General features: G+C 42.5%; 1 protein-coding gene across 1 annotated transcript in view; it reads left to right on the top strand.

The window, feature by feature from the left end:
• Positions 1-16089, top strand: part of XAF1 (XIAP associated factor 1) — a gene marked incomplete at its 5' end in the record, with an annotated part of 88838 nt that extends 72749 nt beyond the window's left edge. Inside the window, 1 exon segment of the mRNA XM_010291684.1 lies at positions 15872-16089. Within this exon segment, the coding sequence (XP_010289986.1) occupies positions 15872-16089 (218 nt within the window).
• Positions 16090-16881: the final 792 nt, after the last annotated feature.

The raw sequence follows: 16881 nt of genomic DNA, 5'->3' as shown, positions 1-16881 counted from the left end.
GAAAGAAACAAATCAAAATGCATCTCTCTTGGGTAAGAGAGTGTGAAGAGAATGTGAAAAAGCTGCACAGGCTGAGTGGTGAATGAGTAGATTGCATAATTTCCTTCCCTCTTCCTCCTCCTGATGTTACCAGAGCCTGGCCATTGTCACTATACTTGGAGTCACTCTCTGAATGCTTTAACTGTCTTTTGGAAAAATGGGAATTTTGAAAATTATTTGGATCAACCAATTGCTTACATAGACATTACTTAATATGACAATTCAGTAATGACAAAAAACATTTTTCTAAGTATAACTTAGAGAGCTAGTAAATGGAGGCACAGTAAAAGTTCAGACTCAGTTTCAGATAGCCTGGTTTTCACCGAGGTGTTTAAATAAGGGACACTTTTCAGAAGTGCTCAGTGCCCTCCTGCTGTGTTAATTGACTTGAATTTGATGGCTTGACTTTGTGCTCAGCTGGGCATTGAGTGGTTCTGAAATTCCAATTTTCCTTTTACCCTTTGAAGCCCTGGGGAACAAAATCACAAAAAGCCCTGTGAATCTTAACATCTTCCTTCCTGGTTTAACAGGCCTTGAACCATTGTACACAGCTGTAGCAAAGACGACTCAAACCAGTACTGACACTGCTTGTTTTCTGATGCTAAGACACAGCATCTGATTGTGGTGGCCATCATGTTGTCAAGAAAGAGCAAAGATAACTTTCAACTTTCATGTCAATGTAAGCCAGAGGTGCTGGTGTTTGTGTTTAGACCATATAAACCACATCAGTGGCTGCAGTGTGCTTAATGAGTCCTCCATGGGGGGAGGTAGTGGGGGATGCTAAGATGGCCCCATCCTTCCTATGTCTCTCATTTCAGACTGCTAACTGGTGATTTGAGCTTGCTATCAGCATAAGCAGAAAGTATCTGAATTTGTCTCCAATCCTAACATTTGCAATAAACTGCAAAACTTAAAACTGGCTGTGGCTGAGTTTTGTTGCCTTCTCTCCCTCTGTTCTAGCTGCCTATTCCTCCTCTTGCCTGAGGCAGGCAGGGCAGATTCTCTGGGACAGGGCTGTGCATACAGAAACCAGAAACTTGGAAGCTGTGTGGAGTGAGCTACATGGAATTGGACATCTCGGCAAAGCCCAGTTGAGGTCCTTGGACCTTCGTTGACTTTACTGGTCTTTGATTCAGACTTTTAAAATTTCAAGGACTAAAGGTTACTTCTATCTGCTGTCTCCCACATGGCTACTTGCTGATCCTTAGGTCTGATCCTCACTTGTATGAACTAATCTTTATCTCTCACTGAACTCAGCAGAGCCTGCAGATGGTTTGAAGTCTGTATTTGCGTTTGAACAATTATCTCAAAAGCATGGTATTTTCTTCTGAGAGACTGTTTGGTTTTGCAGGGATTTTTTGTTAGGTTTCTTTTGTCAGAGACAGTTCAATGGTGCTATTGAAATTTGCCTAAGGGAATTAGTAGCTTTTTCCACTGATAGCCATCTATGCTCTGTGTCCTTGCATCCATTAAAATTCTTAATTCCTTTTCTTTTTTCTGACATTGAAGTCATCTATGAAACTGCACATCATTAGGTGAATCTGAGTAATGAATGGTTACTGCAACTGCATCTTGTTTTCAAGAAAGCTCATTTAAAGACAGAAAAGATACTTAAGTGCATATTCCAAGCAACAAATGCCTCCTCCAACCATAGCATGAATTGGAAACATGAAGCAGAGCAATAAATCCTGCACTCTGAGAAGCCACTTAGTGGGGATATACCCATACCCCTTTTGTTTCACAAATTGAAAGTCCTAACTGAGAGAATAATAAAGCTTATGCCTACTAATCTGAACATTATGTACTCTTTATTATTGGAAGAAGGCTCTACAATGTAGGTATTATCATCACATAATGCCTAGTGTGTGCCATTATGAGATTTAGATGGCCACTGTGGGATAATAATTCACACCTTGCTGGGACTTGAAGCTGAAGTCTAATATGCAAGTCTCTTCAGTGAGGCTTAGAAATTGATGCCACATTGAGCTCTTGTGCTTACTCAACATAGTGCAAGAGGCAGAGGGCATGACCTTGAGCAAGATGCCTCATTCCTGTAAGCACCTCATTCAGTTTTTGTGCTTGCTGAATACGGTATAAGAGGCAGGATGGTCTCCTTTCATCTGTGCTGCTGTCCAGGGTACAGACTAGCTCTCAGAGCACAATTAGGACAGGAGGACCTCACCTAATTTAAAGTCTCCATATGTTGGCTGACTTCTAATCACCCTGAGAGGGTGATCTTTACAAAATAATAGCATACTGCAAGTTACACCTTCTGAGCAATGTAGGGTTATAACATCACTTAGTACCAGTGTTTGTATTTTAGCAAGACATTAGGGGAAAAAGCTGACTGTAACAGGAAGATTTTCTTTCCTTGCGTGTTGTGTTTTCAAACTGGAGCTCTGAACTTCCTCAAGTGGGTAGGGCAGACCGTATTACTGAATGCAGCCAGCCCTTCCTATGTAGCATGCATTGAAGTGTAGGCTGTGTAATCAGCAGTAATACATCTGATTGACTTTGCAGTAGGCAACAGATGCATTGCTGTGAAAGATGGAGAGGATTGGGCCTTGACTTTAGACATTTGTGGTGCCCCCACTGATAAATAGTGAGTTCAAAGCTGGCAGCCAGATAAATTGCTGGAGTGAAAGCTCTTGTTCTGAAGTGAATGGTTATGAAGTAAGAATTGCTATTAATAGTCTCCCACTGATACAAGTAACCAGAGTGCAATGCTAATGACCCAGAAAGGTTATTTACCAGAAGGGTTTCCAGTGTGACATTCTGTGCTTTGCGTAGCAGAGTACGCGTTCGGAACGAAGCCCTTGCTCCTCATGCAGCACTTCCCAGGAAGCATGTTTAGCAGTTATGAAGCTGCTCATGACAGATAGGGAGATAGAACATTCAGATGGAAAGTGTTTTTGGCTTGCGCAATTTCTCCTACTCTCCCCTGCAGATTATTTTTGGCTGGTATTAGGTCTAGCAATATTGTGACTTTGGCCAGCGAGCAGAGACATGGATGGTAGGTAGTCTGTTTCCTGAAAATTGGCATTTTTCAAGGTATAAGGTTAGTAGAGTTTCTAAGTACCTTATACATCTTGTATTGATGGAGCAATCAAAATTGGGATGGCTTGTTTTCTCAGTGTCAGCTAAAGATTATGTTTTTGCTGTGTGTTGCCTCAAAAGTGGCAGGTAAGCTTAGACACTGTCAGCCCAAAGATGTCTGCTTAACATCGTGTTACAGTGCTGAGGTAATGTATATTGGACCATTATCAGGTAAATCTTGAACTTGCTTCTAGTAAACATGACTGACAGTTAATCTTTACCTTAATTACTAACAAAGGATTTTGTTTGCAGAAGTGATTGTAATTGTCCTTTTGCAATTTCCTATCCCAGAGACAATCAGTACCATTGATTGTAATGCTAGATTAAATTATTTTGGAAAATTCATTAGTATGTTAATTCTTAACTGCTATATAGCATTCAACTTTCTTTTTCATCAAAGCATGGGGTTAACTTTTAGTAGCTGCTAGTGGCTGGGGAAGCTGAAAGACAAATTACAGGAGGACTACCTGTTTTTCAGAACGGCAGTAGGGAAGGACATGTTTGTCATGAACTCATGTTGAAGGCTGGAAGAGAACAGAAGAAAAAGCTTTATTTCAGCAGGACCATTGGTACTGAAAAAGGCTGACACAGGGAAAGGTAAGAAATACACCAGCTTGTTGTGCAAAGCCATCGGCTCAACAGTAGTCATGTAAAACCAGAGCAATCTGGGAAGTGAGGACAAAGATTTTACAGCCAGTTTCTTACACCTTTTCTTCAGACTGACTGTAATATTGCTTGGTAGTAGACCACAATGAAGCAGTGATGTGCCTGAGAAAGCGAAGTACGCAAGGCACTTTAGAAGCTCCTTGGCTGTGGTGGTTGGCACATGGAGGAACTTACTAAACATTTTTCTGATGTTCCCATATTGATTTTTTTAATCAAGCTTTGTCAAGCTTTTTATCAAATTTTTTAAAAGCATGGATGTCTGTGCCTAGAGAATATCATGTAGCTTTCTGGAGAAAGTAAGAAAATGTCCTCTTTCCATGTTTGATGTCATTCTTACCCATTTCTCTACTGTGGACTCTGACACCAGAGTGAAGAGATGTTAGCGGTCTGTCCTTTTGTTTGATACAGTCTCCTTTTGAAGATTCAAAGAGGAAGAAGCCTTTGAGTATTATCTCCACAAACAGTGGGCAGATGATAGGGCAGCCCAGAATCAAGGAATGCTCCCCAGTTCTTGTGAGGATCATTTGGGGTTAATTTCGAGGGTAGATTTTTGTGTCGCTTTAGGAGATACTAAAGAGGTTCATAATAATGCGCCGTGCTGGTACCAACAATGGCTCCCAACAAAACATGGATAAGCTCAAGCAGAGATGGGGCATCAGCAGTTACTTCTAGGAGTGCTTTGACTTCTATCATTTTTTGACATAAATGAAGACCGTGAAGGAACACAGTTAAAACAGAAGGTGGTTTCTAAGAGTTCTGTGAATTTAACAGTAGCATTTTTTTCTGTAGACATTTGCTCTAGTTGCAGCTTTGCTAGTTTCTTTTTTGTGGAGTAGAGTATCTGGCTTTCCCCCACTGATTCTATTAATTGTGAAAAGTTTTTTTTTTCTAGAAGAACTTCCCACACTTGCCCACCACCTGGTCTGACTGGTTTGCATGTCATCTACTTCTCTCAGGAACAGATCATTAATGTGGTTTCAGATGTCTTATCTCCAGAAGGTAATGCAAACATAGTCAATGTTTTTGTAAGCTAGTAGCTCATGCTCTGTTTAATGCAGTCTTCTATTCTGTTCAAGTTGAATGAGTACTCTGTGAAAACTGTCTGGGAGTGGTGGGTGATACCTGAATAATGGCTGAAATACCATCCTGCTTTTCAGCCATTTGCAATTGCAGCACCTTGATAAATCTTTCTGGCTAAAAGACTAAAGATTTTAAACACTATAGGTATTATAATAGGGCCTTGGCTGAATTTCTGTTGAGCCATGGATATGCAATACAGAGCTCCAAATTAGGAGTCAAGCAACTACCTGTGTTATAGATAAATTCAGGTAACTCCTGTATTAATATTGTGACAATGAAAAAAGGAAACAATTATGTAGCATCCATGTAGCTGAAGTCCTATCGGAGGAGCATGTCATTCCACTGAAGGCTAAACATCATCCTGAAAGGAACAAAGACCAAAGGCTCAGTATATTTAAACATTGGGCAGTAGACAGACATCTAAAAAGATAAGACATCGCTTACAAGCAGGTATTTTGAGTCAGTGTAGTATCTACAGGGCTATTGCTATACTTAGTAGCACTTTGGAGCTCTGTTCCTTTCCCTTGAATCACTGTATATGCCTTGAAATGGTAAAAAGTGCGCTTGAACTAAAGATACCTTAGGGCTTTCATTAACTTTGCTGGCAACATCTCTTCAACAGTAGCTGTTGCTGCTATTGTGAGTTTAAAAAAAAAATCCTAAAATCTGTTTTTAATCATGCAGCCATTAGATGTTGGATCAATACAAGAGAAGGTATCTCTAGGTGAATTTGAATCAGATCATGTATCATTCATATCTAAAGGAGGTTTCTTCTTGCAAGTTATGTTGAACAAGAAAGTATGTCACTCTGCAGCATGGACCTTTAGGTGGTGAGATGCAAACATCCTTGACTGTCTTCCCAGCTCCCCTGGGATGTCTGGACTCTGAGGAACAACGTCCTGGCCCTGCTGATGTTGATACCAAGAGCCCTTGCTGACTTGAGATGAGGAAGTGCAGAATGATCCAAGCTTTAGGGGAGGAAAAATTTCAGTAAAGCTATCCAGTCTTGCGTGATGTTAGTGATTTTTAGCACTCTGACAGAAACTAGGCTGTTAGAACAATTTCACTCTGGTAGCTTGTCCCTTGCTGGAGTTCACTGCTGTGGCACACAATCCTAATTCAGGAGTATTGTTAGGAATTAATAAAGACTGGGAGTCTGGTTCTTTTTGCTTTGTGTTGTGTTCTATATCTGTGTACACAAAGTGTTGTGTTACAGCTTTGAGTTGAATTTGAAATGCAGCTTGAATAGTCCTTGATCCAAAACTAAGAATGAATTTTAGGTGATTATAGCAAGCCAGACTAGATGTAATCATCAGTATGACATTTATTTTAGGTGCAAGCTCAGAAGGACTAGATGCTGGTGTTCTGTCCAGCTGTTGGACAGATGAGGAAGTTTTGAGGAAAAAATCCCCCACCATCTCCAGGATGAAGACAAGAGAGAATACTTATTAACATGGGAACAATATGGGCTGACAGCAGTTGAATTAAATCATTTCTTACCTCCTGAAGCTGATGGGCGCTGCATGGGCCCATTTTGTGATGTACAGCATGTTGCACAGTCCTGACAGTACTGAGGCTGAGCAGTTTCCCTCCTTTTATTCTATCTCCTGCTGTTTTTACATCTCTTCCTCTGTTACATAAATAGCTTCTGTACCATGCAGCTGCATTCTGCTTATGCAGAGCTAACTAGCATCAGACATGTTGCCAGACTTTTGTCCTCTAGCTCCTTGTGCTAACAAATATCTTCTGCATTTCCACTGCAGTTGTCTACTTGCATCTTGGGTAAACCAGGTCCCATGCATCAGCTCATCCTTATTCACAAGTCCCATTTCTAAAATAATTCAGGTAGTTAGATAATTTTTTTTCCCCAGGGAAATCTTGCTCATGGCTTGGTCTTCATTACAAAGTCAGGATCTGAGACATTACAGTAAATACAACTGAATGTCGGAATGCCATTAGTAGCATCAGCTAATAATGCACTGCCTTCCTTTTGTGACCTAAGCCAGCTGCAGGTGGGGAGGATGCTGGAGTCAAATGCTCCTTTGGAGCTCTGCTTGCTCATGCAGAACACTGTCCTCAGCAGGGTGGGAATTGAACAACAGGCGAGGCCTCTGCTCACGGGTCCAGCCCATGCTCTGGTCAGCACTCATCTTGGATTTTTCTCCTTTGCTCTTTGTATTTTTTTGATACTGTGTTGTCTGTGGTTATTCAGCTTTTCCTGCTACTTCCATGCAGTTTGCTTTCTTGTCTTTTCTCTGATTCCTTATACCCTTGTCTTACAGAATGGGAAATTAGTAAGAGATAAGTTATGCTAATGCCCTCTTAATGCTCAATTAGTATCTCAGTTATGCTTTCTGTGTCCGTTAGAGACCTACAAACCTGGCAGCATCAATAATCTCGGAAACCATACCTTGAATGTGACTTTCCTTTCTATGGTGGGATGTGTCAGTATCTGTAAGGTGGAGCTGCTACTGCTGCAGACATCTGACCCCATCGGAGGGGTGCTTCAGTAAAAGACGGTGGCCACGCCCAACACAAAATAGACTACCATCACAAAGGATCACCAGTTCAGAAGAGGATGTGAACACCAGCTTTAACCAGATCAGACAGCTTTTCAAATGAAAAGCAAACTTGTGAGCTGTTGGTTTTAGCACAGTGCTGCATTGTGTCATGGATGGCCATGACATGGTCATCTGTCTTCTGAACCAAATTAATTGCAGAGATAGGCTGTTAGGCATCATTGCCAAGACGATTTTTCTGTTATGAAGGAAGTAAAGCATGGTGAAGGGAGAAGATTAACTCCTGGGACGCACAGTCAGTGGGAAAGAATAGGAAACTATATTGTGGTGTGAGTCTGTCAGGACACTGTTGCCGTGGAGGAGTGTAGAAAGTGATAATAACCCAAGCTCAGCCATGCGAGTGTAGAGAGAAGCAGGCTTCTGGATTTTAAAATTGCTGAAAACACAGAAGTGATGTATCTTGTGGATGCCCTAGGGGGAAACCACGTTCTCCCTGGGATTGCTTGTCTGCTTGACATGAGGGTTTAAAATGCCATTTTGGGCTAATGACTGCCAGCCTTTGGTCACATGGGTGGTGGGACTGCAGGACAGTGCTCACTGACTGGGGAAGGTGCATCCTGATAGGAGAGGTGGAGATGTTCAGGCTTGTGCAAGTCCAACGAGTGGAGACGTGGGATTTGGGCTGGTAAGCGGGGTCTGGTCCTGAGGGAGCAGTGGTCACACTTGGCACTTCTGATGCTGCCTCTGGGATGATCTCTTCTGATGAGCCTCAAGTGAGGCTGGGCTTGCAGAGCTGGGATGCAGCAGATGCTGACAGTGGTCTGCTCTGTTGTAGGAGTTTTACAAATGCTGAACAGTAAATGGATAAACCAATCTGAGACAACTAGGTCTGAGTAAAAACCTTTAGAGAATAATTTCATATTAAGAGCTTGGCATTTAGGTAGGTTAAATATTTTTAAGCATTTCTGTATGTCTCCCTAAACTACATCAGAATGTATTTTTCATCTAGTGTTGCTTTTCATTTCTGTAAGCTGCAACATACAGAAACCACTTTTCCTGTTCCTTTACTTACAGTGTAAGTAGTTAGCTAGACTTTTTCTTGTTCTACTTTTCAGGTGAAAAGTCCCTTCTAGCAAGTGGAGTGGCAAGTTGCAGGGATAGTATTTTACTTAGTGATTAAGCCACCAGCCTTGGATTTCATCCCAAATTCTTGTGTTGAACCTTAAAGCATAAACTGATGTTTCAGCAAGCTCCTGAAATTATAGGAAATTACATTCTGATAGTCTTTTTAACAAACCAGACTTTCACTGAGTATTTAACTTAAGGCTGAAATGTTTGCAAAGTGCTGACTTGAGGTATTCTATATCGCAGTAGGTACAGTGCAAATACTGCCTGGCTAATTGCTTTAAGCAGTAGGGAGGGGGAACAATTTCACCATACTGTTACATGTATTCCTTTGAAATCTCTGAAGTGGCATTGTTAGCTGTGACAACAGGCAGTTGAGACCATTTAGGAATGTACTATTACTTGTAAAACGGCTGTTGCTGCAGACCCAATCAAGGTTCATTATCTTGAGCACCTTCTGCGTATACGCACACAAAAAGCAGGCGGTGCCCCAGTGGTTTTGTAGTCGTCAGTCTCACTTGTGCGTTGTAATCGTGCAAATGACTCCTTTTCACCGAGAACGGTGGGGATCTGCACTGTTGACTTTGAGCTCATTGAGGGGTCTTAAGACGTCTTAAACTCTCTTGGCACCCGCGCTGTCCCGTACAGGCGCGCGTCCTCGTCGCGGTGCTTCCCAAGCGCGAAGGGGGGCGAGGCGGTAACTCTCGGTGTAACCGGCGGGGGCATGTGTGTATGGGAAGGGCCTGGATCAGTTTCCCGAGGGAAAATTGGCGGATTAATGCATGCAAGAGAAGCATTCATCGTCAGTGAGACGATTCTGCGTCGTGCAAATGGCCTTTATGGCGAACATGTCTTCGAACAGAGAATACAAAGCAACTCCACGCCTCATTTAAAAGGTATTGGCTCCTGCTCATCCATAGCAGCTTTTTGAAAGATTTGAAGCTTCATTTTGTTTTAACTTTTCTCTGTACCCAAGTTAGCACTGGGACTCCTGTTGATTCCAAGGAGAGCAGGGCTAATACGATGTTGAATGCTCTTAAAAAAAACCAACAAAACCCTCACTGCAGAAATTCCTTTAATGAGCTTTCTGCTGGCTTCAAGAGAATGGAAAAAGGACACTGACCAATTTCAATTTTTTTTACCTGAAGGCTATGCAAAAAGCAATCTGGCAATATTGGGGGTGGGGGTACAGGAATCAAGTTAGCTTCACTTGAAAAACATTTTCTACCGTTAACAGCTATCTAGGCTGATAGCTGCAAAGGCTTTTTATTTTTTGCATTTGTCATAGCAAAGACAATCCTGTGAGTATTTTTCCTGTAATTAGGGTTTATAATTCATTGCTCAGTGCTCTGTCTCTGCTTCTTTCCCAAAAGTGAACCTCTGTTTATCATCTTGCAATAGATAATTATTCTGAAATATTCACAAGGGAATACTCAGAAAAGGTTTCTTTCTCACCGTAATAATAGCAACCAGCTACTTGTGGTCACTAAAACTTAAGGCAATTCTTGTACTCTCTTACATATCAGAAACAAAGTTTCTTGAGCTGTCTTCTCTGAATCCTTGGTAAATGGCCTTTCAGCACTTTATAGGCAGTGACAGCATAACCTCATAATTTGTTTACCCACATAGTTCCCATTTCTCTTCTTCTTTCTGCCATTAGCATTGTATGAATAGATTGTTTCTACAGGTAGAGAGCTTGTTATTAATATCAGGTGAACCAGTTACTGACACAGGAGTCAGTCGAACTGCTTGAGTGTGGAGTGATAATGAAGCTTGGCATTTCAAACCCAGTGACCTCATTTATCTAAGCTGCAGTGATTCATAATGGAAGAATCTAAGCAACAGACTGAGGAAATACTTGTCACCTTTTTAAACACAGCATTTAAAAAAAATGCATCATTCTCCTGTCCCCATCACTGCTTCTCATATCTCACTGAGAGACTGGAGACAAAGGCAAATATATATTGCTAGTTGTGAATAAAATTACCACTACCTGCTGAAGTGAAACGAAACTGCTTGATGCAGTATATATTAAAATTCTGCCACTGCTTTAAATGAGAAATCATCAGGAATTTTTCAAATACATTCCTTCCCTGACAAAAAAAAAAAAAAAGAAGTCTGAATATCTGTTTGCAGACTAGGAAGCATCCTTTCAGCATTTTCTGAACCTGTTGGTCATTGAAAAGATGTTTTTTACCTGTATAACAACACCTGACTTGGCATTACTTTAAGTAATTTTTCCCATGATAAGCATGAAGAAATAAATGGCAAGTGTAAAGGCCCAATTCTTGGTGGTGGGGGGCTGTAGGGGTGAGGGCAGTAAGCATTCTCTTATACTTGGGCATGAGGAGGTTTGACACCAGTAAGTGCGAGTTGTATGTATGCTGTGAATTTGGTGCTCCTCCTTGAAGTTCCCTCTTCAGCTGTGTCCAAAACATCAGCTAAAGAAGGGATCTGCAAATCCACTATGCACCTTTGTATCATGTGCATAAGCAATATCAGCTAACCTGCTTGTATTATTTACTGCAGTGTTCCAAAGGACTTTAATGTTTTAGTGCAAAAAAACCCACTACCTTAATATTTTTTAAGATTTTAAAAATTAAATGTACATATTGCTTGAAATATTTGTATGCAACAGGCTTCTCTTTCGTCTTGACCAGAAGTGAATATACTAGACTTTTAATAGGAGGGAAATTCTCAGGGGGGGGAACTAACCAGGAGCAAATGCAAGTGCTGTTCAATCTTTGCATTTACGTACAGTTGAAAAACTTTTTAAAAGCTTCTCTTTACCAGGCACTTAGAGATACGGTGGGTCATAGCAATCTTCCACATTATTGGGTTCTAATAGTCTTGTGACTTTTTAAAATGCCAACCCTGGAATCGGGTTATTGGGAGAGAATGGTAAAGTTTATTTAAAACATTAACATTGTCACGGAGTTCAGTCAAACATCCACCTAACACAGCATCTTGTTACTATAGTGAGTTTCTGCTGAGCAGATTCCTAGTGCTTCTAACTGCAGCACAGCCTGAGAGTGACTTGGGTGTAACCAGAAGGCATCTAAGCCAGAAGACAAGTTAAAATAAACCTCCGAACTTTTACTTACCAAAATCTCATGGTTTTCGGTGACAGTTCATTACTCTTGTTATATTCCTGATGTATCAGAAAGTAAGTAAAATGTAACCAGCAAATTTAGCTTGAGCTGGATTTGTTCCTGGTGCCTCCTGCTGTACCTGCTGTGCCACTGTCAGCCCCTTGAGTGTGTCTGAGGGTGAACTACCTCCTCTGCAGCTCGGGCACGCCGCTGCTTGTAAAAGTGTGTTTAATGCCAGGCGTCATCCAAAAGCTGCTGAGCAGGGGGTCGTGTCTGGGAGTGCTCGAGTTCCTTGGCTTCGGGCACGGCCAGGGCCACGTCTCAGTGCCGAGGGACCTGGTGACAGCGCGGCGCCATCGGCGGCTGCTGCTCCGTGCCACGTGCCTCGCCTGCTTCTGATCTCCTTGGGGCCAAAAAGGGCCCTGCTGTGCCCTTGCTTGCTTGGGTGTTTCAGGAGTTGGGTCCCAGGGAAGGTCAGAGCTGGCAACAGTTAGCAGTGACTAAAGTACAAGCTAAAGCTGTTAAACTCAGCACTTTAAGCTTAGAAGGCGCTTTACCATCCTTATCAGTGCTGGAGTGGAGGTGGGGGGTGTGTGTCCCTGCTGCTTGCACGGAGTTTGTTTTATGTTAAAATGTCATAAAATGCTATCTGGAAATGGCTATGTTTTTATTTATGCACACCTGATTTTAATAGCACTATGCTAATGTGAGGCTGGGAAAGACAAAGATTGATAAAAATGGCATTCCAATTTATTGGGGGGGATAACTTCTTTCTCAGTGGAGAGAGAAAAATTTGGATTTTTCCTTTGCCTCTTGTAGTGGGACACTTCCTCTTGCATAGTCTTTGCAATCTAAATAGAAAACATGTAATTTCAGTAAGGCCATGTGTCATCCGTGTTCTTCCTACTGTGCCTTTCCAAAGTTTGAAAACAGCTGTTTGGGAAGATCTGGTAAAAACATTTAAAACTATATCAGCTGCTTTTAAGATGCCATCATGTAAATAAAAACATGCCTCAGTACTCAGATCAGGAGTGAAAGTACAAGTGATAAATATTTGCAAGTTAGGTACCACTACACATGCTTTAACAAGTCGCTTTTCTTCCTATCTTGCTAAATCTGACTATTGTGGACTTGTCTTGGTAGGAAGCAGTAGCAATTTAAATTAAAAAATGACACAGATTAGGGGTTGGTGCCTTGGAACTTTAACGTGCATTTGACAGAGCATCATTAAGAAAGAAAAATATAAAGCTGGGGGAGAATTAATCAGCTTCCCTGGGATGGCAGGAAATGCATAGCTGCTTTTGAACAAGGGTCTTTAGTTTTCATTTTGGCTCCCTTCTGACCTGCATTCTAAAACACCAAGTCAAGTCTCAGGAGGCACATTGAAGCTATAAAAACTTAATTGCTTGGTTGACTCCAAATGGTATAAAGTAAGGATTTATTTTCTTGATCAAGCATTATATCTCAATACATGTCTTTTAGGCGTAAAAAGTTTTATTAGAAAACTTGTTAGTTATCTTCTAGTATCTTGGGGGAACAGGAAGGTGTATGACAGCAGCTCTCCAAAAAATAAAATGCAAGGACTCTTGACACAGAAGACTAAAGGGCTTTTGCCTTGCACTACATAAAAGGCTTTGCATCTGATTGTACCTCCGTGAAAGCATCCTCTTGGGAGAGGCTATAGCACGCTTTCCATGTATATACACATATAACACTGCTTTGGACACACACCTCATCATAATAGCACTGGACTCCTCTGGCAACAAACTTTTTTAAACTTTTGAATGGAAATGGAATTGTGAAAAGCTTTGCTGAGAAAATGGAATGTAATTTATTTACTGTGTAATGGTGGAAAAATTGTCTGGTTTTGTGCTGAGTAGCTGCCATGCAACTCTTGTGCTAGATGTCTCAAATACTGCATCGGAGGGGGAGCTGTCAGATTGCAGGATTTGCAGGAAAACTGATTCTTGGAGAGCGGCAGCCGAGCGTTGCTGTGTGTTGGCTGCATGATGCCTGGTGGAGGTGCCTGGGGTTGATCACAAACCCATGGGAGTGAGCCTTCCCCGCGGGGTCTTGGGCTGTCGAGGGGAGGTGTGTGCAGGACCTGGTGCCAGCTCCACAGCCATCTTCCAGCTCGGACTGGTGTGACAGAGGCTGTGGTCAGCCCTACCCCCTACTTTGCCTTCTCTCGGTTTGTAACTAACTCACTTGTCTGAGGTCACTGTGGAAATGAGACGAAACCCTGAGTCTGGTGCTGGCTCGTCCCTGGTGTGAGCTGTGGCCATGAGCCTGACCCCACCACAGGCAAGGAGCCCCTGTGGATGTTGTGGTGGGTTGACCTTGGCTAGATGCCCGGTGCCCACCAAAGCTGCTCTATCACTCCCCTTCTCAGGTGGACAGGGGAGAGAAAATACAATGAGAAGCTTGTGGGTTGAGATAAGGACAGGGAGAGATCATTCAGCAATTAGTGTCATGGGCAAAAAAGACTCAACTTGGGGAAATTAGTTTATTGCCAATCAAAATCAGAGTAGGCTAGTGAGAAATAAAACCAAATCTTAAAGGATCTTCCCCTCCACCCCTCCCTTCTTCCCGGGCTCAGCTTTACTCCTGATTCTCTCCCCCTTCCCTGCAAAGCAGTTCAGGATGACGGGGAATGGGGGTTGTGGTCAGTTCATCACATGTAGTTTCTGCTGCTCCTTCGTCAGGGAGAGGACTCCTCACACTCTGCCCCTGCTCCAGTGTGGGGTCCCTCCCACGGGAGACAGTCCTCCATGGGCTTCTCCAATGTGAGTCCTTCCCATGGGCTGCATTTCATGAACTGCTCCTGCCTGGGTTGCTGCCATGGGGTGCTGCCCCCCTCCACACCATCCCACTACCAAAACCTTGCCACACAAACCCAATGCAGATATGAACCCAAAGCAGCCTCAGAGTAATGGCTGCTCATCACTGGTGCTCTCATGTGAATACAGCTCTAAAATGTTTTCTGTTGTAAAGGCTCATGACTAAGGGCTGGTAGCACCACCTGAAAGTATTATGGGGAGTTACAGGCTGCTCAGGAGTGATGGTATGGACCACAAAACATGGAAACAACTTGAGAAAACCATTTTATAAACTTGAACCAGGAATACGACGATCAAATTTTCAAATGGTTCCAATTCATCTCAGTGTAATTTGGCAAAGGATTTATTGTAAGCTTTGTATATGTGCAGTTTTCTCCTTCAATGCCAGTGTGTTCAGGCTTACGTTGTTTTTTTAGTAGCAGAGAATATCTTACCTTCTGGCTCCAGTTTACAGTCAAGAGGGTAAAATAAACTTTACTTTGTATGTTAGTAGATACTTGACAGTACTTTTTTCTGGCTACTAAAATCAGGTTTACCTCTGCCCCCTTGTCCTCAAGTTGCTGTGCATTTCATTTCACTACTTCCTGTTTTTTGGTTTTTACCCAAATGTGACAACAGAAATTACAAGATGCCCCGTGTGAATATCTTCCTGAATTTGTCCACATACAGCTGACTTCATAGCCTGTTAAATTCAGTGGGACTAACCACATTAAATATATGGTTAGAATATCTTGCTAAGACATCATCCTGAATGAAAGCAGGTGATACAAATACAACTTTAATTTGCTAAATTCATACAGAGGTAGCATAAATCACTCAAAATAGAATTTAACATTGGGTATGTGCATTATATACAGGATGAACTTTAATCTGATGAAAGAAATTTTCTTGTGTTGTCACTGATTATGTAGGAGTGTGAAAGCACTGCTGTCAGCGCCCATGAGATGTAAACCCAGGCTCCTTGGAGGCTGCATGTGTGTTTCTGGCTGTCCAGTATCAGGAAAAAAATTGAGCAACATAGCAAGCATTCCAAGTAAAACTTCCTGAATGACCTAAAAATTGCTGCTTTGTGAAATAGACTATATGAAAACACAGAAGGTATTTGCCAAAGTGTGATATCTGAAGTTTTGGATGTTACATATTTAGAAGTATTCTGTGGCCCATATTTCAGTAGCCTGTTGCAAGCTTTAAAATACTGTGCAGAAGACATCCTATCTTATTTTTGTAGTCCCTGGTAATGAGAATTAATTCTTTCAATACATGATTTTTTGGTGCTGCAGAAGGGCACAGTAAGTGTTACTTTGCAATGTAATTGGTTTTAATTTCAGTGTTGATTCTCATATGAATTTCAGGCATTTCATTACAGCCTGAAGGTTTTTAAAGTCATTGACCTACAAATTCTTGATTAATACAGATATCATCCTGAACAATATGTATAAAGAATCCGCCGTGGAGGACTTGCCTGTAGTGACTGTCTTGTGGGGAACCTTAGCCTCTTTTGCCAGCAAAGCCAAAGCGAAGTTTGGCTCTGTCCGACCCGGGGCAGCGGGGTGGGCTGCTGTGCGCAGCCGGCCCCTGCCTGGCGGTGTGTCCGTCCCCCAGGGTCTGCTCGCCGGCTGCTTGGGCAGGTGAACTGTCGCAAAACACCCGAATATCTTTCCCTGCTGCCTCTCCTGCTCTTCTGGCGAGTCTGTATTCACACCACCCTCTTCCACGCCTCTTGCCGCTTTCGGGCGGTGGCCAGCTCCGGTGTGGTGGGGGGAGCGAGGGAAGGGGCAAACCTGGGGGTGCTCTGCCGCAGAGGAGTAGCCCGCAGCAGGGCTGTGCGTGGGTTCCCGCCGCCGCTGCGGCGATCCGCCAGGCGGGACAGCGGTGGGGTGCTGTGCCCCCTCCGGGGGGGTGGGGTCCAGGCCCACCGGCAGCGGTGCTTGCCGTGCAAGATCTGCTCTTCCCTGCTGAGCAAGGCTGCGCAAACCTGCTGCGGATCGGGGATCCGAGATCAGCGAGATAAGTACAGGTCTGAGCAGTTATCCAGATGTTTAAATGATTCAGCATATATATTGGTATTTATCTAGAACATAATTATCTGACTTCACTTTGACTGCAGGCCATTGAAAATGTAATAATAAAATGGATAAAACATAAGCCAGAGCACAATTTAAAGGAGTCAAATCCAAATAACATGTGACACTGTAATAAAAAACAGTGCAAAATGCTGAGGTGTGTCCCACTCCACTCCCCACAAGCAAACTGTATAATAGTATTACATGGTTCCTTTTAATTCCATTCTGTTGAAGAGCTTTACCATAACGATTTATCAGTGAGGTGCTAAATGAATTTCCATTTCTGATTAAGTCTGCCACAGGAAGTCATTGCTGATGGCACATGTGTTAGAGGAAGTATAGTTCAGTGGGACTTAATTCA

Source organism: Phaethon lepturus, unplaced genomic scaffold, assembly GCF_000687285.1.
Source record: "Phaethon lepturus isolate BGI_N335 unplaced genomic scaffold, ASM68728v1 scaffold8577, whole genome shotgun sequence".
Taxonomy (NCBI): Eukaryota; Metazoa; Chordata; class Aves; order Phaethontiformes; family Phaethontidae; genus Phaethon; species Phaethon lepturus.
The sequence above is the reverse complement of the archived record's forward strand: the minus strand, read 5'-3'. Positions and strand labels throughout refer to the sequence as shown.